At 44.4% G+C, this 23805-nt stretch overlaps 1 protein-coding gene across 1 annotated transcript; it reads left to right on the top strand.

The window, feature by feature from the left end:
* The first annotated feature begins 121 nt into the window (after positions 1-121).
* NUTM1 (NUT midline carcinoma family member 1) lies at positions 122-23692 on the top strand. The gene is made up of 6 exons (XM_058184011.1): positions 122-220; positions 5266-5394; positions 5536-5675; positions 12388-12677; positions 17640-17756; positions 20828-23692. The coding sequence occupies exons 1-6, from the start codon at positions 192-194 to the stop codon at positions 23069-23071; spliced, it is 2949 nt and encodes a 982-aa protein (XP_058039994.1). The 5' UTR covers positions 122-191; the 3' UTR covers positions 23072-23692.
* Positions 23693-23805: the final 113 nt, after the last annotated feature.

Here is a 23805-nt window from a genome sequence, read left to right on the forward strand (position 1 = left end):
TTCTGGGAGTTGTCGTTTTATTAAAGCTTCAAGCGCCACGATTCACATTCTGCCTCCCAGCGTTCTCCCGGAAGTTGTAGTCTCCTCCCTCAATGAATTCTGGGAAGGGTAGTCGTTTTCCGGCGTGCCAAGCCTCGTTACTCTGCATCAGCAGCTATAGAAAGCATCTTCGCTGAGAATGGGTCCACGTGATGCCCTGGTTTGCAACTGTGCTGATAGAGTAACTTATCCTTTACTTGTTGAATAAACTAGTGGCTTAAGTTCACACGCGTACTAAACCCGTACCAAATTATTATGTCTGTGTTTGCACACCCCAGTAACTCACAAGCTAGCTAAATGTTTGTGTTTTCTGCATTTTGGATAAGCCCCAAAATGTGTTTTCTGCATTTTCTGTATTTTGGGTAAGCCCCGCCCATGGATATTCTTTTATGGTTCACTAAATTATGGAAACCAGAAAATTAGATTTGTCGAACAAAACCACCCTAGCTTAAAGTGAACCCACCACTCCAGGACAGTGATTCTCAAACCTGCTCACTTGTAAGGTGTGTGGGCTCCTTGACTTGCCCAGCCAGCAATAGAAGTCCACGTGTCTTATATGTTGCCATGTTTGACAAACATTGCCATAATAAATGATGAATTTTAGTAGATCAAAATGAAAGAAAAAAAGATACAGCTGTATTTTAACACTGACCACTTTTTTTTTCTTTTGCAGAAGATAGGTTTGTCCAAACCTTTCACTGTTTTGGAAAATAAAAATTTGGATGATAGCATCTTAATTTGTGACAGCCCGTGGTTTGAACAAGTAGAGGAGAAGAGTATCGCATTTCCAGTCAGATGAAATAAACGTGGTTGTAGAGTAAAGCTGGAAGGCACCTATAAAATATAGAAATCAATTTTCTCTTAGGTGTCACCCAAAACCAACACCCCTATTCCATTGTATGACCTGGGAGCAAATCTCGGAGGAGGGCTTATTGGTACTTTCTCCAAACTTACTTTTTTCAAAGTTCTGTTAATAGAGGCCATGTGACAGTTAAACAGTTTCAAACTGGCTTATATTGTAAGGGTCAGTCTCCCTCAAGGGGATAACGTGCCTACAATTCAGTGCCCGATGTCAGAAGAGACATCATGTATTAAACTGCGCCTCACAAACAGGAACTATACTCACCCACTTTTTGCTGTTTCAGTTTTAGTAAACTGGACTTAGGTCATATTTGGGGTCAGGTATGTAACTTTATAGGGCTCCTATATTATTATTATTTTAAAAGGTCTCAGCTAGAGAAAGGATTATCAGTTGAACCAAAAGTAATTTCTAAAACTTGCTTCTTTACCTTGAGAAGTGCTGTATTGTCCACAGAATAACATCAGGCATGAATCTTAATCACGGAACCCAATACTTTATTGTAACCTACTCCTGTTTACAGATGAAGAGTAAAAGGTCCGAGAGAAAAGGCCCTTGGGAAGTACTGTTGAGATGGAGTAGAACATTCCTTCTGGCTGAAGGAACCATGGCGTCTCAAAGTATTTTCCATGATGGTCGCATAATGGGACTTATAAATACAGATGCGCTGCATGACAATTCAGGTCAGATCTGCAGGTAGAACTTTAAACTTCCTCCCCCTTATTAGAACCACCAAGACATCCAAGTTCTGGAACCGTTATTCAACCTTTGCACTTAGAGTCAAGTCAACAATGAACGATCTTCTTGGAAACCAGATGCCGGCTTCATGAATTTCCCAGAAGACCCAGCATCCAATCCACTTCCACTAATGTTGTTACAGCAGGACCTCACCGACAGCCAGTTTTCTTGACCAGCTCAATTTGTTTAAGATTCTTTCTCCTATAGGATCATGACTTCCCAGAATCATACCCAGGGCCCCGGCCTCTCATCCTGCCCTCCAAATGTTCCTTCACTCCTTCTGCCAGCTTTTCCTGGGGCTGCTTTACTGGTGACCTCAGCCGACACCCCAGGAAGCAAGCTGATCATCAAACTGAAACGCGAAGGACCTCTTATGGGAGGTAGCGAGGAACTGCCCCGAACTCAGACTTTCTTCCTGACAGGGATGCCATTGGGTTGGGCCACCCAGCGCCGGGATGGACCTGGTGGTCCCGGCATCCGCACTGTGTTGTTGACAAAAGCCGGTGAGGAGCCAGGTGGTCGGAAAACCAGAGCACCTGAGGCTGTCCCATCTGCTCAAGGGTCACCTTCCAGTGACACCTCTTTTGCTTGTACCTCCAAGGGAGTTTACGAGAATTACCGGCGTTGGCAACGCTACAAGGCTTTGGCACGACACCATTTCCCAGCCACACCTGATGCAGAAGCTCTTGCTTGTTTTTTCATGTGAGGATCCTGGTGGGCAAGATCCATAGGTTGGAAATCTGATCTTGATTTGGGATGATAAGGAGATACAGACAGGGTTCAGCCAATATACCAAACCCTAAGGGAATGTATTAGATTTTGGTTTAGCTTGTTGGGTGACATATTTAGACTTCATGGTTTAGTGGTGTCTGATAAACCATGGTATCGAATAATATATGAACCTAGACCAGTGATAAGGGACAAGGTGGCTCAGGGGCTAGGACGTTGAGCTTGTCGATCGAAAGGTCGGCAGCTCAGCGGTTCGAATCCCTAGTGCTGCCGTGTAAAGGGGTGAGCTCCTGTTATTTGTCCCAGCTTCTGCCAACCTAGCAGTTTCGAAAGCACGTAAAAATGCAAGTAGAAAAAATAGGGACCACCTTTGGTGAAAAGGTAACAGTGTTCCATGCACCTTTGGTGTTGAGTCATGCCAGCCACATGACAACGGAGACGTCTTTGGACAGCGCTGGCTCTTCGGCTTTGAAACGGAGATGAGCACTGCCCCTAGAGTCGGCAATGACTAGCACATATGTGCGAGGGAAACCTTTATCTTTACCTTTAGACCAATGATGGCGAACGTCATCATTGGTCTAAAGCACGGAAACGTCACGCGTGCACATGCACGCTTGTTGGGGCCCCACTCCGGAAAAGCCGAACTTCTGGGTTCTAGCGCGCATGTGCACCCAATGATCAGCTGGATGATGCACATGCGCAGGGCGGTTTTTGGCACTGCGCGTACGAAGGGATTGCACTCTGGAAAAGTCGAACTTCCAAGTTCTAGGACGCATGCGCGCTCAACAATCAGCTGGCTGCCAGATGTTTTTGGCACTGACACATAGAATAGAATAGAATAGAATAGAATAGAATAGAATAGAATAGAATAGAATAGAATAGAATAGAATAGAATTTTTTATTGGCCAAGTGTGATTGGACACACAAGGAATTTGTCTTGGTGCATATGCTCTCAGTGTACATAAAAGAAAAGATACGTTCATCAAGGTACAACATTTACAATACAATTGATGGTCAATATATCAATATAAATCATAAGGATTGCCAGCAACAAAGTTACAGTCATACAGTCATAAGTGGAAAGAGATTGGTGATGGGAATTATGAGAAGATTAATAGTAGTGCAGATTTAGTAAATAGTTCGACAGTGTTGAGGGAATTATTTGTTTAGCAGAGTGATGGCATTCGGGAAGAAACTGTTCTTGTGTCTAGTTGTTCTGGTGTGCAGTGCTCTATAGCGTCGTTTTGAGGGTAGGAGTTGATATCCTGGATGTGAGGGATCTGTAAATATTTTCACATGCGCAAAGGACAGCTGATCATCGTGCGTGCATGCACGCCAGAAACTCTGAAGACAAACAGGCAAGGCTGTGCGTGCCGGGCGACAAGGCTTTGTGTGCCACTTTGGGCATGTGTGCCATAGGTTCACCATCACAGACCTAGACTATGAGTTGGGATTAAGACACTTTAAATCAGTAGTCACCAACTAGTGGTCCGTGAGAAAATTTTGGTGGTCCACAGAAAAATTATTTGCATTTTTTATACTGCACTAAATACTATTTATCTTTTTAAAAAATTCATATTAGTGGTCCATGGGATTTAAAATTATGAATTTAGTGGTCCCTGAGGTCCAAAAGGTTGGTGACTCCTGCTTTAAATTATCCTTCCCTGGGACAAACCTATTTTAGAAAGAGAGAGAGAAAATCCTATTTTTCAAAAGGTCCTCAGTTCAACCCATTAGAATAATAGACTTGTGGGAGGGGGAATGGCTTAGGCCAAAATAATATGGCTTTGGTAGCAAAGTAAGAACTGGTTTGTTCCACCTCTCTCAAATTTCTCTTTGTGAAACCTGCAATCCAGGATGTAAAGTTAGACAGTCACTTTTTACAGAGATTTCAACTTTAGCTCCAAAGCAAGAGGTCCATCTAAAATTTCAGATCTATGCGTCTAAGGATAGGCAACCAGAAGCTGTTTGTTCCTTTGATTAATTTATAGGCCACCTTTCCTCTTCAGCATCCAAGTGGCATCAGTCGTAATCTTCCCTTCAGATTTATCCTCCCAACAATTCTGTAAAGTATCTTGGTCTCAGATGTTGCTTCGTTCATCACAGGATGTATTTACTTACAGTTAACTGGATGATCATGGGGTGATCATTCCATGAATACAAGTTTCAGGGTTCATGCAGTATTTGCACCATAAACCAATCATATAGCCTGGAGAAGCAAATACGTGGTTGCCTAGTTTGCGGTTTAACGCAGCCAGTATCTAAGCCAAGAGTCAATACGTTTTGTGGCAGAGTGGATATTTAAACGTGAATTTCTAGTCTCACCAATATTCTAAACTAGACTGCTTAAATTCAGGCTGCAGCTACATTTCCAAGTGTGTTTGGGTCAAATGTTTGTGTGATGTCAAGAAACAAAGCAGAATCAAAATTTTAATCAGCACCCCCAAAATGAGTTTCTAAAAATTCTGACCCAAAGGAAACCCACTCTTACTGGAGCTGCGAAGTTTTTCTTCTGCTTTTCCTCACAGGCCAGTCTTCGTACAATCTATCGCTAACTTCCCCCTCGTCTTTGTCTTATTGTTTTTTTAAAGTGCATCTCGAAATGTTGGTTCCTTCACCCCTTGCTACTCTCTTCTTGTTTTGTACGCTTATATTCAATTACACTTTTATCACAGCGCCGTAACCACTGAGACACACTTGGAGAGGCCAAGAAGCAGAGAAGGTACTTTGAGGGGGTCTTGAAGACGAGGGCTTGGGGAAGGAGGGGTGGGTGGGATGGAGAGTCACGAGTCTTGCGGTGGGAGATGCTAAAGTGGGCGATGGTACCCCATTACAATGAAGAGGACTGTTCGGAATTGGAAAATCTTGTTGATGTACAATATTGCCATCCTGCCCTACAGCCCCGTCCTGCGCTCACTGGCCCGCCTTCGTCCCAACATGACCTTAGAGGATGGGGTCCCTCGTGCGGTGCAGGAATGGGAGCACAGCAGCAATTTTGAACGCATGATCTTCTATGAAATGGCAGAAAAGTGAGAATTGGCTCCAAGTCTCCCCTTTTAGTATCCCCCTCTCCACCCCCGGGTCCCCTCAATTTACACTACGTGTATCTGGTGTGGGCTTAAGATCGTTGACCGCCTTACTCCATCTTTTTTGTCTCCATCCGTCCCTAGGTTCATGGAATTTGAAGCCGAAGAAGAACAGCAAATCCAAAAAATGAAACTCTTGGCCACCTGTTCCCAGTTCCAAAACCCAGTCCCCAAACCCACCAAGCCGCCAATGTCCCCCGTCCCCGAGTCTGGACAACAGCAAGGTACTGTCTACCCCACACCCCATCCCCCCCATCACCTGATGTTGGAGAAAATGGTTTGTTCACCTCAGGGAAGCCATTCAGAGAATTATCTGAGGAAAGTCAACAACAGGCATGATGAGAAAATTAGGTCCCTGTTTGCCATAAGATCCCTTTATTGCCCTATGAGGTGGGTCTATGTTTGTGGTTTGATTGATTTGGGATTATGGATAGTCCTTGGTTTATAACCGGTCACACAGTGGCCATTATAATTTATAACAGATCCCCCTCCCCAAAGGTACTCATGACCCAATTCCAAAATTGCAATGGCTGAGTCCCCAGCCCCTCTCATGGTCCTGTGACTGCATTTTGGGGCCCCTGGCAGCCAGACACCCATTTATGGCTGTTCGTCACATCCTGCGGTCATGTGAAAAATTTTACAACGTTTTTACAACCCGAAAACCTGGGTTGACTTCCAATTTTTGGCAAAAGCACCCCACAACAAACAACGGGGTTCGCTTTACAACCATCGTGCTCACTTAACAACTGCCAAAAAAAAAAAACAGATCCAGTCATCCTGACTCACAACCCTAATGGGCAGGCTCCATAACGGTTGTAAATTGAGGACTACCTGTTGTATGTGGTAATCGAAGCAATACCGTTGGCAAAACATGGTTTTATGAGCAAACTGCAGATAGGCCTTGAGTTACAACCATTTGTTTAGGGACGGTTAAGTCAAAAAACCTGACTTAATGTTTTTCACACCTATGACTGTTGCAGCATCTCCATGATCATGTGATCAAAATTCAGATGATTGGCAACTGGTGTGTATTTATGACAGTTGCAATCTCCCGAGGTCATGTGATCACCTTTTGCAACCTTCTGAGAAGCAAAGTCAATGGGGAAACCAGATTCACTTAACAACTGTGTTATTAGCAACTGCAAGAAACTATGGCAAGAAAGCAATAGCACTTAGACTTATATACTACTTCAAATTGCTTTTACAGCCCTCTTTCTAAGCAGTTTACAGAGTCAGCATATTGCCCCCCAAAATTTGGGTCCTCATTTTATCCATCTCAGAAGGAAGGAAGGCAGGAGTGGGATTCAGCCGGTTTGGATCGGTTCAGGCGAACCGGATGCTAATTTTACATCTGGTTCGCCAAACCAGTAGTTGCAAGGACTGGCTGGCCCTGCCCCTCCCTCCCTTCCCAGGAGTCTCAACATGACCTGTTTTCGATGTGAGGTAAATGCAGGGCCCGAGTGAAGGCTCTGGGAGGGTGAAAAACGGGCCTCCTGGAAGTTCCGAAAATTGGGAAATGGGCCCATTTCCGGCCTCCGGAGGGCCTCCAGAGCCCAGGGGAGGCCGTTTTTGCCCTCCCGGAGGCTTGAATAAAGCCTCCGGAGCCTGGGGAGGGTGAAAACACCCCACCGTGGTGCAGGAAGCCGAGTAGGCCATACCCCCATGGCCACGCCCATCCTGCAACCGGGCAATAACCTGTTGCTAAATTTTTTCAATTCCACCCCTGATGGAAGGCCAAGTCAACCTTGAGCCTGGAGAGATTTGAACTGCCAAATTGCAGGCAGCCGGCAGTCATCAGAGGTAGCCTGCAATACTGCACTCTAACCACTGCGCCACCGGAGCTCATACAAAGGTTGTAAATAGAATAGAATAGAATAGAATAGAATAGAATAGAATAGAATAGAATAGAATAGAATAGAATAGAATAGAATAGAATTTTTATTGGCCAAGTGTGATTGGACACACAAGGAATTTGTCTTGGTGCATATGCTCTCAGTGTACATAAAAGAAAAGATACGTTCATCAAGGTACAACATTTACAATACAATTGATGGTCAATATATCAATATAAATCATAAGGATTGCCAGCAACAAGTTATAGTCATACAGTCATAAATGGAAAGAGATTGGTGATGGGAACTATGAGAAGATTAATAGTAGTGCAGATTCAGTAAATAGTTTGACAGTGTTGATGGAATTATTTGTTTAGCAGAGTGATGGCCTTCAGGAAAAAACTGTTCTTGTGTCTAGTTGTTCTGGTGTGCAGTGCTCTATAGCGTCGTTTTGAGGGTAGGAGTTGAAACAGTTTATGTCCAGGATGCGAGGGGTCTGTAAATATTTTCACGGCCCTCTTCTTGATTCGTGCAGTATACAGGTCCTCAATGGAAGGCAGGTTGGTAGCAATTATTTTTTCTGCAGTTCTAATTATCCTCTGAAGTCTGTGTTTTTCTTGTTGGGTTGTAGAACCGAACCAGACAGTTATAGAGGTGCAAATGACAGACTCAATAATTCCTCTGTAGAATTGGATCAGCAGCTCCTTGGGCAGTTTGAGCTTACTGAGTTGGCGCAGAAAGAACATTCTTTGTTGTCCTTTTTTAATGATGTTTTTGATGTTAGCTGTCCATTTTAGATCTTGCGATATGATAGAACCTAGAAATTTGAAGGTTTCTACTGTTGATACTGTGTTGTCTAGTATTGTGAGAGGTGGAAGTATGGAAGGGTTTCTCCTAAAGTCTACCACCATTTCTACGGTTTTGAATGTGTTCAGTTCCAGATTGTTTTGGTTGCACCACAAGGCTAGTTGTTCGACCTCTCGTCTATATGCGGATTCGTCATTGTCTCGAATGAGACCAATCACTGTTGTGTCATCTGCGAACTTCAGTAGCTTAACAGATGGATCATTGGAGATGCAGTCATTGGTATACAGAGAAGAGAAGTGGGGAGAGCACACAGCCTTGGGGGCCCTGTGCTAATTGTACAGGTATTTGATGTGATCTTGCTTAGCTTCACCTGCTGCTTCCTGTTTGTTAGGAAGCTTGTGATCCACTTACAAGTCTGTTCCGGTACCTGTAGCTGGTTTAGCTTAGTTAGAAGAATGTCTGGAATGATGGTATTGAATGCTGAACTAAAGTCTACAAAAAGGACCCTTGCATAGGTCTTTGGAGACTCAAGATGTTGTAGGATGTAGTGCAGAGCCATATTAACAGCATCATCTGTTGATCTATTTGCTCGGTATGCAAATTGCAAGGGTCTAACAGCGGATCCATGATGGTTTGCAAGTAGGAAAGCACTAGCCTTTCAAAGGTTTTCATGACTACAGATGTTAGAGCAACTGGTCTGTAGTCATTCAGTTCCTTGATGGTGGGCTTCTTGGCACTGGGATGATGGTAGAGCGTTTTAAGCAAGAAGGAACATAGCACATCTCTAGTGATTTATTGAAAATATGGGTGAAGATGGGGGCCAATTGGTCAGCACAGACTTTTAAGCAAGAAGGAGTTATCTTGTCTGGGCCTGGAGCTTTTCCTGGCTTTTGTCTGTGAAATAGGTCCTGCACTTCCTTTTCTGTGATCACTAGGGGTTGTGAACCCAATGAAATGGAGTCAGTTGTAGGAGGCTTGGCTGTTGTTGGTGTGTCTGAGATGGGGGTTGTGGAGATACGTGGCTGTAGTTTCCTTTCAAACCTGCAGTAAAACTCATTCAGGTCATCTGCCAGTTGTTTGATTACCTTCAGCCTGGGAAGGAGGTTTGCCATAGTCGGTGATATTTTTAAGAGTTTTCCACATGTTTGCTGGTTCATTTGCTGAAAACTGATTCTTTAGCTTTTCAGAGTAGCTTCTTTTTGCTGCTCTGATCTCCCTTGTTAGTGCATTTCTGGCCTGATTGTACAGCATTTTATCACCTTTTCTGTAGGCTTCCTCTTTGGAATGTCGTAGCTGCTTAAGTTTAGGTGTAAACCAAGGTTTGTTGTTACTGTATATTCGCAAGTTCCTTGTAGGTACACATAGGTCTTCACAGAAGCTGACATATGATGTTACAGTATCTGTGAGTTCATCCAGGTCTGCAGAGGTATCTTTAAAAATATTCCAATCAGTGCAGTCAAAACATGCCTGTAGCTTTAATTTTGATTCCTCCGTCCAGGTCTTCACTGATTTAATTATTGGTTTTGTGGCTTTAAGTCTTTGCCTGTAAGCAGGTACAAGGTGAATCATGCAATGATCAGAGTGTCCTACAGCTGCACGTGGTAAAGACCGATAAGCATCTTTTAGTGTTGTGTAGCAATGGTCTAGAGTATTCTTGCCTCTGGTTGGATAATTGACATGCTGAAAGTATTTTGGTAGCTCTTTCCTTAAGTTTGCCTTGTTTAGATCTCTCAAAACAATGGCCAGTTAATCAGGGTGTTTGGCTTCAGCCTCCATGATTTGGTCAGCTAGAGTTCGTAATGCCTTGTGGTGGGACATAAACAGCAATTAGAAGAAATGAGGAAAATTCACGAGGCGAATAGTAAGGTTTGCAGTTGATAATTAGAGTCTCTAAATTATTGTCACAGAATTTTAAAATCTTGACACCAGTTTCTGCTAATATATAGGCATAAGCCTCCTCCTTTCTTTTTACCAGATGTTTCTGGAATCTTGTCTGACCGTTCAATCTGAAACCCTGGAATGTTCAGGCTACTATTTTCAATTGATTCATTTAACCAGGTTTCAGAGAAGCATAGGACTGCTGAATTGCGAAAATCAAAATAGTATTTGTTTAAGTATTTATTTATTTGAGTATTTACAAGTATTTATTTATTTGTTGTAAATAGGAGCAAAATCCACTTAGCAACAGAAATTTTGGCTTAATTGTGGGCGTAAATTGAGGAATACCTGTGGCTTATAAACCTGCCAGTTATAACAACAGCATATAATGATCAAAATATTATTATTAATAAAAGCTAATAATGTAAACCATGGCTTAGGACCACATCCAAGCAACAGGTCTCCAAGTAACCACTAGGTGGTGGCATTTTCCATATTGTATTGCTGGTGCCTGGTAATTACCAAGATTGTTGTTGCTGAGAGATGGTAGCTTTATTATTTTTCTAGCAGGGAACATTTAAATCGTATCTGAGTTGAAAAGCAGGGTAGGACTCATGCATATACAGAAGCCATGAGGACTTGCACCATTGTTTCAGTGCTGCTGACTATATAAATTACGGCTAAGTGGACAAGACCATCACTATAGATTAGATTAGATTAATAGAGTTGGAAGGGACCTTGTAGGTCATCTAGTCCAACCCCGTGCCCAAGCAGGAGACCCTACACCATTTCTGACTGATGGCAGTCCAGTCTCTTCTTGAAAGCCTGCAGTGATGAAGCTTCCACAACTTCCGAAGGCAACTTCTGTTCCATCGGTTGATTGTTCTCAGTGTCAGAAAGTTCCTCCTCAATTCTAGGTTGAATTTCTCCTTGGTCAGTTTCCATCCATTATTCCTTGTCTGGTGTTCAGGTGCTTTGGAAAATAGGTTGACACCCCTCCTCTCTGTGGCAGCCCCTCAAATATTGGGACCCTGCTGTCATGTCTCCCCTGGTCCTTCTCTTCACTAGACTAGCCATGCCCAGTTCCTGTAGCCGTTCTTCATATGTTTTAGGCAGTGGTGGTCTGCTGCCTGGAGTAACAATATAACCAGCCCAGATGTTACACATCAGTGAAAACTGCTTTAGGATTTACCTGGGCAGAAACCAATTGGATAAGTTCCTGAATTTATCCAATTGTGGAAGCGTCAGTGATTCTTTCCATTGGTCAATCCAAATGAAGGAAAAGAATATTTCAAACAGCAGCTTTGAAAACTGTGGAAAAATCTTTTATTTTCTCCTCAGCTAACATCTAGGTCTTTCCCGGGCCATCCACCACAAATCGTAGGTCCGGAATGGGACAACTTGCCACAGCAAACTTGTCACGGCCAACTCACCAACGGGCAATTCAACAGATACAAAAGTTAAATTAATTTTGATGGAACATTGGCCAATAATAATAAAACAAAGAAAGTTAATCCAGAAATAGCAATAGCACTTAGACTTATATACCGCTTCACAATGCTTTTACAGCCCTCTCTAAGCAGTTTACCGTGTCAGCATATTGCCCCCAACAATCTGGGTCCTCATTTTACCGGCCTCGGAAGGATGGAAGGGTGAGTCAACTTTGAGCCGGTGAGACTCGAACTGCCAAACTGCAGGCAGCCAGCAGGCAGCAGAAATAGTCTCCCATTCTGCATTCTAACCACTCTGCCACCATGGCTCTATTGTAACAAGGGTTATAATAATTTCAACAAAAATACGGTCACCAATAATAAAAGTAACAATGAAACTATTAATGTAGCATTGAATTCTCCCGCCCAAGTTATCCCATGAGTTGGCCATGGCAAATTGGCCATAGCAAGTTGTCCTAGACCAGTGATGGTGAACCTTTTCAGCACCGAGTGCCCAAACCAGAACACTTGTGCATGTGCACGCACCCGAGTGCCGTAAACCTGAAGACCAGCTGGCCGGCGTGCATGTGCCTGGTTTTTGGCTGTTTTTCAGGCCATTTTCAGACCATTTTTTGGTCTTGGAAAATGGCCCGAAAATGGCTGAAAACTTGCCCAAAAAGGGCCTGAAAAGAGCCCGAAAAACAGCCTGAAAAATGTTGTGTTTTGGGGGTCATTTTCCAGCGCTTCGGCACTCAGGAAGACCAGCTGGCCAGTGTGCATGTGTGTGCCAGAAACCAGAAGAGCAGCTGGTAATGGTGTGCGTGCCCACAGAGAGAGCTCTACATGCCAAATCTGGCACATGGGCCATAGGTTCGCCCTCATAGTCCTAGACCCTTGGTCGGTCAACTGTAGGACTGAGTAGACCATATCATTCTATTCCAGGGGATTTTCTTCAGCATTGACTCCCCAATCCCTCTTTTCCCAAAAAGTGTACATCCCAAAGAAGTCAGCTTCCAAGAGTCGACAGCCTCGACGCCGCCAGAGGCGCCCGCCCAGTACTTCCAACCTAGGCGCACCCAGAGAGATCCCTGCTGAGGCCGTGCACCAGTACGCAGAGATCATGGAAGGCCTGAACCCCAGCTGGGAGGAAGAAGAAGCTGAGAAGAAAGAACAAGGGATGTGCCAAGATACCCAGGACCAGGAGGAAGGGGTGTTCCCAGACCCTGGCCTGCTTCAGTATATTGATCAGCTGTGTGACGATGAAGAATTTGTTTGTAAGGTAACAAAGAACATCCAATGGCAGGAGGATCTGTTCTTCTGTAGTACATTATTAGGTAATTACATAATTACATTACCTAATAATGTACTAATGTAATGTAGTACACTAATAATTATTAATGTAATTGTTGTGTCTGTGTCCCCCGAGCCGGGCCCCCTGCCAGAAAGTGACTTGGAAAGTGAGGGGGAAGGGCCATCAGGACTTACCTCGGGAGCACCGGCTTCCCTGGCTCAGCTCCAGGAGCCAGAGGCAGGCCAGGTGGAGGAGCTAACGAGGCCTCCATCCCCTGACTCTTTCCCCCACACGGCCACGCCTCCAGACCCAGCTGATGGCAATCAGGCCTGGCTGGACCCTAGGTTTCGTAGGCAGGAGAGGCAGGAACAACAGAAGCAGGGGTGGGGCAGGCCTAGGAAGTGCGGAGTCATGGAGCCACACCCCACAGGATATAAAAGCAGCAAGGGCTGCTATGCCTCTTCGTAGCAGGCAAATCAACTGCTTGCCTAGAGCTGAAGTACTGTTTGTTGACTCAGCATCAAGGGAGATAACAAAGACACTTGGCAGACGCTCACTAGTTTGCTGCCAGAGCTGATAGTGCCGGCTAATTAAATCATCGCTCGGACTGAGGCGAGGGGGACAGAACAGTAATAGAGTACATTATTGTAGTACATTATAAGGGACGCGGTGGCTCAGGGGCTAAGAGGCTGAGCTTGTTGATTGAAAGGTTGGCAGTTCAGCGGTTCAAGTCCCTAGTGCTGCGTATCAGAATGAGCTCCCATTCCTTGTCCCAGCTTCTGCCAACCTAGCAGTCTGAAAGCACGTAAAAAAAGGAAGTAGAAAAATAGGAACCACCTTTGGTGGGAAGGTAACAACGTTCCTTGCGCCTTTGGCATTTAGTCATGCCAGCCATATAACCACAGAGATGTCTTTGGACAGCGCTGGCTCCTCAGCTTTGAAACGGAGATGAGCACCGCCCCCTAGAGTTGGGAACAACTAGCACATGTGTGCGAGGGGAACCTTTACCTTTTAGTACATTATTCTGCATCATTTTGCAGCTTCTCTTCCCTCGAGAATTCACATTTTAAAATGGAGATTTAGCATGCTACACAGGGTTAAACTGTAATTCGCAGATAGGTTGTACGATGATGATGATGATGATGATGACGAAGATGATCATGATGACCATGGGCAGCTATTCTTTCCTTCGTCCAAGAATACAGTAATTGACATGTAAGAGGCAGAAGATAAGGAGGGTGGAAAGGAATAGACCAGGGTTGTGAAACTCAATTTCATTGAGGGCCGCATCAGGGTTGTGTTTGACCTCAGGGGGCCGGGTGAGCATGGCCAGCTCGATGTCAATCATATCAGGGGTACCTGGGCTGGGGGGAATCCTCCTCCAGTTCTTTGCCAGAGAAAATGGAGCTCGGGACTTCATTTTTTTCTAGCAGACGCACCGCAGACCAGTCCTTCGCTGTTTCTAGAGTGGCTCCGCTGGCCAAATCTAAGCACCCTGTGGGCCAGATCCAGCCCGCAGGCCTCAAGTTTGACACCCCTGGAATAGACCATTAGACTCACATCAGCAGACCAGCCTTCTTGCTTAACCAAAATGTTTTTGCTATCTTTGTCTCAAGAGTCTGTGTCTTATTGCAAGCAGCTATCCGTCTCTTGAGCGATGCCATTCCGAATGTGATCTTCCCTTTATCAATCCATTTTGCTTTTCCATACGAGTCTTGACTTAACCTCACTTGAGAAACATTCCTTCAATTAAGGCCAAATACTTGTTTCAGGATTCTGAAGACCTAAAGAGAATGGAAGAACAACCTACTGAGATCATCAGGGAATATTCAGGGGTTTTTTTGTGGTGAAGGGCGGCGGAGGTAATTTTAAAGGGAAATATTATTATTATTATTTAATTATTATTATTTATTTGATTTTTATACCACCCTTCTCCCAAAGGACTCGGGGCGGTGTACAGGCAAAAGTAAAAAAGCAGACAATACAATATACAATTTAAAATGCAAGTTAAAAAACTTATTATAATTAGCCTAAAAACTTTAAAATATATAAAAAACTAAAACCCCATTTAAAATTAGTAATAAGAAATTTAAAATCGATAAAACTTAAGCCAGCCCTGCGCGAGTGAAAAGATGTGTCTTCAGTTCGCGGCGAAAGGTCCGAAGGTCAGGTATTTGGCGTAAACCCGGGGGAAGCTCGTTCCAGAGTGTGGGAGCCCCCACAGAGAAGGACCTTCCTCTGGGGGCCGCCAGCCGACATTGCTTGGCGGACGGCACCCTGAGAAGTCCCTCTCTGTGAGAGCGTACGGGTCGGTGGGAGGCATGCAGTAACAGCAGGCGGTCCCATAAGTACCCAGGCCCTAAGCCATGGAGCGCTTTAAAGGTCGTAACCAAAACCTATGTACTCTGAGCTTGGTTGTTTTCTTACAGATGTTTCATTACCCAAAGTAGGGAACATCAGCAGTGCACCAGCAGCACTGATGATGTTCCTTAGTTGGGTAATGAAACGCCTGCAGCAAAGCAACCAAGCTAAGAGAGCACCAAGGACTCTGCTTTCAACCTATGCTACAAGTATTCTCATTTAATTGGAAATATGCATGTGAAGCCTAGCCAAGGAGCTTCAGCAATGGGGTTAGCACAGTCAGCTTACCCCATTGCTGACTGTGGGGGGCGAATCGTTAGTCCCCAGGGAATCGGTGCACAATTTAGGTGTTCTCCTGGATGCACGGCTGTCTTTAGAAGACCATCTGATGGCCGTCGCCAGGGAGCTTTTCATCAGGTTCGCCTGATTCGCCAATTGCGCCCTTTCCTGGATCTGGACTCGTTGTGCACAGTCACTCACGCCCTCGTTACTTCCCGGCTGGATTACTGCAATGCTCTCTACATGGGGCTCCCCTTGAAGAGCACCCGGAGGCTCCAACTGGTCCAGAATGCGGCCGTGCGGGGGATTGAGGGAGCACCTCATAGCTCCCATGTAACATCTCTCCTGCGCAGGCTGCACTGATTGCCGGTGGTCTTCCGGGTGCGCTTCAAGGTGCTGGTTATCACCTTTAAAGCGCTCCATGGCATGGGACCGGGATACTTACGGGACCGCCTGCTGCCGCCAGTTACCTCCCATTGTCCGGTGCATCCAGTCCGCTCTCACAGGGAGGGCTTCCTTAGGGTGCCGTCGGCCAAAAGATGTCAGCTGGCGGCCCCCAGGGGAAGAGCGTTCTCTGTGGGGGCTTCAGCTTGTTGAATGATCTGCCGGTGGGACTCCGTCTTCTCCCTGATCTTCGGACCTTTAAGCGCGAGCTCAAGACCTTCTTTTTTCACCAAGCGGAGCTGGCCTGATTGATTTTAATACTGTGGGTTTTTAGTGGGCTTTTAACAGGGGTTTTATTCTATTTTGTAATTTTCTTACTTAACATTTTTAATATACAGCGATCGAATTAGATTTTTAAACTGGATATTGTATTTTAAAATTTTTGGGATTATTGGTGTTTTATTTGCTGTACACCGCCCTGAGTCTTTGGAGAAGGGCGGTATAAAAATTTGAAAAATAAATGAATGAATGAATGAATGAATGAATGAATGAATGAATGAATGTACCAATTTGATCTCAAAATCCACCCAAATTCAGTGGCTTGTTGAATTCTCCAGTATCACGATCTTGAAGAATTAGGTAAAGCTAAAGGTTCCTATATGTGCTAGTTGTTCCCGACTCTAGGGGGTGGTGCTCATCTCTGTTTCCAAGCCAAAGAGCCAGCGCTGTCCGAAGACGTCTCCATAGTCATGTGGCTGGCATGACTCAACACTCAAAGGCACACGGAATGCTGTTACCTTCCCACCAAAGGTGGTCCCTATTTTTCTACTTGGATTTTTTACATGCTTTCGAAACTGTTAGGTTGGCGGAAGCTGGGACAAGTAATGGGAGCTCACCCTGTTACGTGACACCAGGGATTCGAACCGCTGAACTGCCAACCTTTTGATCGACAAGCTCAGCATCTTAGCCACTAAGCCACTGCGTCCCGTATCTTGAGGAATTACAGGGACCTAAAAATGTGCTTTGAAGATCCGCATCTGTCTGCAGGCTACACATTGGTCACTCCTACTTTTACATCTTATCCATTATGTTATTCTTAACCATTATGTTCCTCTCACTCCTGATTTTCCATAGTGGTTTCAATTACAGGTAGTCCTCGATTTACAACAGTTTTCTTAGTGACCGTTCAAAGTTACAATGGCACTGTTTACAACCATTTTTCCACAGTTATGACTTTTGCAGGATCCTCGTGATCCTGTGATCCGAATTCAGATGCTTGGCAAGTGCCTCATATTTACGACCATTGCTATGCCTTGACATCATGAGAATCTCCTTTTGCAACCTTCTGACAAGCAAAGTCAACGGAGGGGGGGGAAACCAGATTTGCTTAATAACCAGTTTATTAACTTATCAACTGCCAGCGATTCACTTAAAAACCGTGGCAAGAGTTTTGGGGGCAAAACTCACTTAACAAAGTCTCACTTAACAAGAGAAATTTTCAGCTCTATTGTGGTCATAAGTCAAGGACTGCCTGTTATTATTCTGGATTTATTACACAAATAGAGTGTGCAATCTCTTCTGCTAGCCAATTTCTCACTTTTTGTTGCTGCTTATCATTGTGAGTTCAGCCGGTTTGTACCGGTTTGGATGAACCGGTAGGCGGAGATCATGGGTAGGCCCGCCTCCGCCCCACCTGCTCTGGCATAAAAACATCCTATTTAGCCACATTTTCGAGGCCAGGCGCACGTGTGGAAGGCCCGCACACATGTGAAGTGACCATGCCTGTGCGGCAAACCAGGGGTAAGAATATGTGCAACCAACCGCTGATGTAATTGGGTTCATACCAGTGAGTTTGACTGTGAGATAATTTGATGCTTTTTGTAGTTACCCTCCAGCTGGCCTATTTTCTTTTCTTCTCTCTGGCAGGTGGAAGCTGTTATCCACCCACAATTTATGGCGGACTTATTGTCTCCAGAGAAAACCCAGGATCCCTTGGACCTGGTAGAAGAGTTAGCAGAGGAGTTAAACTTGACCCCTAGCCAGGTAATACAAGGAAATGAAATTTGAACGGAAGGTAGGGGATGATTGCAATCCTGCAGTGGGGAGGGCATGCAGAATAGGATTAGAAGCAAGGGTGCCATTCTACAATTTTAGACCTTGGGCTGAAGCTAGTAAGGGCCTTTTTGTGTGTTCCAGAGTTTAAGTGCCATGTTAATTCAAAAAGTAATTTATTCATTTTTAAAGTAAGAATAATAAAATGGCCGTCTGTAATTAGGTATATCTAAGTACATCCTTTCCAGCTGTCCAGAACTACGAAATTAAAGGGGGGGGGAATGAAACAGTAAGGAATTTATGAAACCGAGCTGTAGCATGCCTGTCGCTCAAGATATTGACAATACTTCCTGCTCCAATAAAATCACATTTGATGCCAAACCCTGTACTGCTGACACCAAACCTTCCTTGACTTCTTTATTTCCAATTTGAATTTCTAACATCTGTTTTTTCATCTCTGACATTTCTTCTGTAATTAATTTAAACTTATCTTCTATCTGAGAGGTTTGCAAATTCATAGCATCATTAAGAGATTCTTTCATAAAATCTTTTAAATTATCCTGAAGTGCTTCCAAATTTAGTGACTTTGTATCTGCTGTATGTGCTGGAGAAACTCCCGGTGTTCCTGGGGTTTTTGTTACAGTTGTCTTTAATTGTTTTGCTGCCATCTCTTAAAATTTCTCTTTAACTTAATGTTACGTATAAATCTTCTAAGTCTTTTAAAGAAACAGTCTCAATGTCTCTTCCCCCTTCTCGTTACAATGTTTTAAAAAATCTCCAGCAGGTCTTCAGCAATAAACAGCAAACAGTGAGAATTGTAACACTTTCGTTTTCAACTGATTAGCTCATTAAAGAACAGCCGCCATTTTCACTTTGAAGCCAACTCCAAAACTTAAAAAAAAAAATAACAGGGAATTAAGTTAATTCCTTGTTACTCTCCAAGTGTTAATTTGGGAGGGGGGGAGGAGGTCCTCAGTTATGAATACCCAGGTATTATTCCAGTAAGACCACTGCATGGGAATCACTTCTGTATCAGAGTTTGAGCATCTTTATAGATCAGTTCAGACAGAATTGGGTACAGAAATTCTATTTTCTATTGAGACTCCCTAGTCTTGTTCAAACTCATATCAATCAGAATAGAGCTGGAAGGGACCTTGGAGGCCTTCTAGTCCAACCCCTTGCTCCAGCAGGAGACTCTTTGCAATTGGTGGTCCAGTCTCTTCTTTACAGCCTCCAGTGATGAAACGCCCACAACTTCTGAAGGCAAGCTCTTCCACTGGTTAACTATTCTGACTTGTTAGGAAGTTTCTCCTTAATACCAGGTTGCTTCTCTCCTTCATTAGTTTCCATCTGTTGTTTCATGTCTTGCCTTCTGGTGCTTTGGAAAACAAATTGATCCCCCCCCCACTTCTTTGTGGCAGCCCTTCAAAATACTGGAATACTGCTATTGTGTCACCCCTCGTCCTTCTTTTCTCTAGACTAGCCATACCAAGTTTCTGAAATACATGGGGAAATCCTCCAGGCCTAAAGTTGCCAAGGTTGGAGACCCCTGATCTAAATGGTCATGTCCAACTGGGAACAAGAAGTGATACCACCAATGACAAAGGGACATTATGCATTTCCTGCCATATGAAACTCTCTCAAATTGGCAGGGCTTAGTCCTCAAAAGACTGAGCCCTCCACCTATTGATAGGCCTAAAGTACAGTTGATATAGTTGAAGGCCAATGTTGGTAAGGATTTCCCAATAACCAGACTACACTGTGGAGCTTCTGTTTATAGAGGGCCCTATAAAAGAACAGAGTTGGAAGGGACCTTGCAGAACTTCTAGTCCAACTCCCTGCTCAAGCAGGAAACCCCATACCCATGATGGTGAACCTATGGCACGCGTGCCTGAAGTGGCATGCGGAAATGTGGCCTGCCACGTGCGATGTTGCCCGTTCCTCTTCTGGGTTTCTGGTGCACATGCACGTGTGACGATCAGCTGGACTTTTTGCGTGCAGAAGTGCCGGAAACTGGAAGAGCTGGTCTTCCATTTTCCTGTCTGAGCATGCGCGCCAGCCAGCTGATCATCATGCATCCATGACCACCAGAGACCTGGAAGAGTCTGGAAGGGTCCTTGAGTGGCTCAGATTGTTAAGACAGTCTGTTATTAGCATCTGCTTGCAATTACTGCAGGTTCAAGCCCCACCACCAGGCCCAAGGTTGACTCAGCCTTCCATCCTTTATAAGGTAGGTAAAATGAGGACCCAGATTGTTGGGGGCAATAAGTTGACTTTGTATGTAATATACAAATGGATGAAGACTATTGCTTGACATAATGTAAGCCGCCCTGAGTCTTCGGAGAAGGGCGGGATATAAATGCAAATAAAAAAATAAAATAAAAAAGAGTAGCTTGCCGGCATGCATGCACGCACCGGAAACCTAAAGTTCATTTTCTGGTGTGCGCCATGCGCCCTAGGCAGTTCTTCTTCCAAGTTGCATCCCAGATGATCATTGTTCCCTTTTTGGCACTCAGTGCCAAAAAGGTTCGCCATCCCTGCCCTATACCATTTTTGACAAGTGGCTGTCCAATCTCTTCTTCAAAGCTTCCAGTGATGAAGTTCCCACAACTTCTGAAGGCAAGCTGTTCCATTGGTGGATTGTTCTCACTGTCAGAAAATTTCTCCTTATTTCCAGGTTGAATCTCTCCTTAGTTAGTTTCCATCCATTGTTCCTTGTCTGACCTTTGGGTGCTTTGGAAAATAGGTTGTCCCCCTCTTCTCTGTGGCAGCCCTCAAATATTGGAATACTGCTATCATGTCACCTTTGGTCCTTCTCTTCACTAGACTAGCCCTATTTAATTCTTGAAACTGTTCTTCATATATATTTTAGCCTCCAGGCCCCTAATCAATCTTGTTGCTCTTCTCTGCACTCTTTCTAGAGTCTTGACATCTTTTTTAAATAGTGTGGTGACCAAAACTAGATGCAGTATTCTAGGTGTGGCCTTACTAAGGCTTTATAGAGTGGTTATCAGTACTTCACATGATCTTGATTCACCGTCTCTGTCTCTGTCTCTCTTCAGTTAACGGAGAAGAGACTTCTGGCACTATCTGAAGAGGAAAGAGATCCTTCTGTCTACCCTACTTCCCATTCGGATTCCACTCCATCACAGTCTGAGGAGGAAGATGAGGTCAGTGGTAACGGCAAAGGAGAAGACATGTTGCGACAGGCTTTAAAAAGGTCTTCCACGAACAAGGGCACCAGAGCCAGTCAAGTAGACTTGGCCAACTCCACTGTCAGTTCTCCACCTGCTTCTAATACACAACAAAAACTGGGTGACAGAGAGTTTTTCCTAAAGACCGTCAGAGCAAGCTTCTCTCCTCGCGAATACTGCAGTCATGACTCTCAGGAAGGGAATTTGCTACCCGCTTTGAAGACGCCAGCGGAAAAGGACATACAGAAATCCCAGGAAAAAGATCTAATTATGAATAATGGTAATGAAACCCCAGCTCAGACCTTTCTGAGTGTGAAAGGAAACAGCACCCTTCGTAGTCATTTAGCATCACCAAGGGATAGCAGAGCAAGGCCAGAAATGGTAAGATTCGTCTCTTCAAAACAAGATATCAGCCAGGAACCAAAGAAGATGGATCAAGTAGCGTCCCCTAAGTCTACAGAGAAGGGCAGCCATGGAGTCGTAGCACCCGTGAAGAATGGAATTCAGATAATTTGGAATAATGTAAAACCAACCCAGGATTGTAACCAGAAAGGAGAAGTGAAAACTGTACGGGCAGCGCAAGTGTCTCCTTCAAACCAGGATGAACGTAGTAAACAAGACCATCTGATGTTAGTAGGGAACCACAAGTGGGAAAAACATCTAACGCTGAGTTTCAGTGGACATAGAGAATTGAATGAACAGATCATAAATCCACCTCAGGGTCAGGAAGACGTGGGGCTTGAAAGTCCCGCTAGTAAAGCGGAGCTCGACTATCAGGAAAGAAAAATGAGATTTTATCAGGACACTCAAAGAAAAGCCAGAGGTCCGGAAGTCATTCAGTTTGAACATGATAAGCAAGAGAGTTGCCAAGGAGTAGCAGGCCAAGATCAATACCAGATCCAAGGCCTTCAGAAATCTAATGTTACTGCAGTTCAGTTTACAAATATAAAGCCTTGTGGTCGAAGCATAGCGAGACAAGACAGACTAACACCAGCTCTTTCAGGAATTGGTCACAAACTCATTAGCCAAGGGGCCAAGACCATATCTCAGAGGAAGGCCCACACGAATGTAAAGCAAATGAAGACCATATCCACAAAAAACAAAAGCCAAGGGACGAGCATAAGGTTTCCCAGCGATAACTTAACCCTGCACAAACAGTCGAGTTGTGTTAGACAGGAGGACCAACCATCAACTGAACTAGCTCATCAAGAGACTAGTTTAAAAGGAAGCATTGAGTTGGGCAGAAAAAATATGCAGCCATTTTGTTTAGGTGTTTCTACCGAGGGAGGGAAGCTTGAAGACCAGTTACCAGATGGAGGTTCTGAACACCCACCATATTTCACCTTTTCCAGGCGTGAGCCACCATCTTTGATTGTCCAGAGCGGTCTTGAGAAACTCCAGGAGTCTCAGGGACCATTTTCAGATCAGGATAAGGTCCCTCCACAGATGGAAAACGATGAGTGCCTAAAACCTACTTTGGATCCTTCCGGCTATATCTCTATGAGTGAGGCTGATGGAGAGAACAGTGGTCTCCATGGAGATCATACCCCTGTACCCACTTGTGCATTTCCACCACCCCTTAGCCTCCAAGGCAACAGCAGTCATGGAAACATTGAATTTAACCCTACAATTCTAAAAAGTGAATCCAAAGTCTGCTGGGAGCCAGTCACTCCAGAGAAAGAAACGAGTAACTGGAATCAGGTAGGAGGTGATCTGGTCAAGAGAGTCACTGTGATGAATGTGGTGCTTCCGGACCTCCCTGGAGAAACCATGGAAGGTGTTCTCAAAGACGAAGGAGAGGAAGAGGAGGAGGAGGAAGAAGAGGATGAAGAGCTGTCCAGTTTCTCTTCGTTACTCGCCTCCAAGCTCAACTTCTCTCCTCACAGCGACCAGTTGCTTCACACCATGGAACAAGGGGACACGCTGAGCTTTTCACCCATGGACCTTGCAGAGCAAGTTAAGCCAAGGCATTGCTCCAAGGGTCAATTATCCCAGAATGCCAGCCTTCTTGCCAACACAAATTTGGAAGTTAACTCATCCGTCCACCGTTATCACAAGAGAAAGAGCAACATCACAGGGACTCGGAGGAGCAAGCGTCTTCGCAACCAGTAACTGGCCCTTAGCTCCTAAGTGGGTTGTCATCAGCAATCCTAGAAAAGTCTTTTTTTCTTTTTTTTTAAAAAAAACAACCCTGCACTGATAAGCATCACCTTCATTCACCTGAGATTCCAGAACCCCATCATTGTTCAAAATGCAGCTGGCAAACAAATTTTGTTGGTTTTTGTATCTTTCTAAAAAAAAAACACCCCGCTTCTTTTTAAGGACATCTCCCACCAACCACCCGTCCACCCCAGTTGTTCATGCTTCTTGGCAAATTAAAAACAATTTTAAAATCCCTCGACTGTCTCTGCAGGAAGGAGTCAAAAGCCGTCTGATTTCTGCTAATTTCGGGGCGTGGGGAAAAAAAATGGTTTTGTCTTCCTACTTCCATCTTGGACTGAACTTGGGGGTGAATCGTGGATGAAAGAAAAGCCCAACCCAACAATGGGAGAATGATTCCTGATGAGTTGGAGAACGGCCAGCTAGGCAACGATGCTGATTTCATAAAACTTATTAGAAACATGGCGAGGGGAGAAAAGGGGAGAGATAACAATTGTGTGGCACAATTAAGAGAAAGCCATGTTTTGTCGCTTTCAAATTTAGGGGACCAGGAGAGGTATTTTATAATTTGAGAAAGAAAGAGGATCTGCTTAGTATTTTTTTTTATAGCAAAGCAGTCTTTCCAAAACTTAAGTCTTTCTAAGTGCAGTGGCTGGGGATAAGGGGAGGAGCGGTCGGGGATGATG

This window comes from Ahaetulla prasina, chromosome 4, assembly GCF_028640845.1.
Source record: "Ahaetulla prasina isolate Xishuangbanna chromosome 4, ASM2864084v1, whole genome shotgun sequence".
NCBI classification, from domain to species: Eukaryota; Metazoa; Chordata; class Lepidosauria; order Squamata; family Colubridae; genus Ahaetulla; species Ahaetulla prasina.

Coding starts and splice junctions, on each gene's coding strand:
- NUTM1 (XM_058184011.1), top strand. CDS start 192: ATGCCCTGGTTTGCAACTGTGCTGATAGA. Junction 221..5,265: donor TTTGCAACTGTGCTGATAGA/GTAACTTATCCT, acceptor CCTGCCCTACAG/CCCCGTCCTGCGCTCACTGG. Junction 5,676..12,387: donor CGAGTCTGGACAACAGCAAG/GTACTGTCTACC, acceptor TTTCCCAAAAAG/TGTACATCCCAAAGAAGTCA.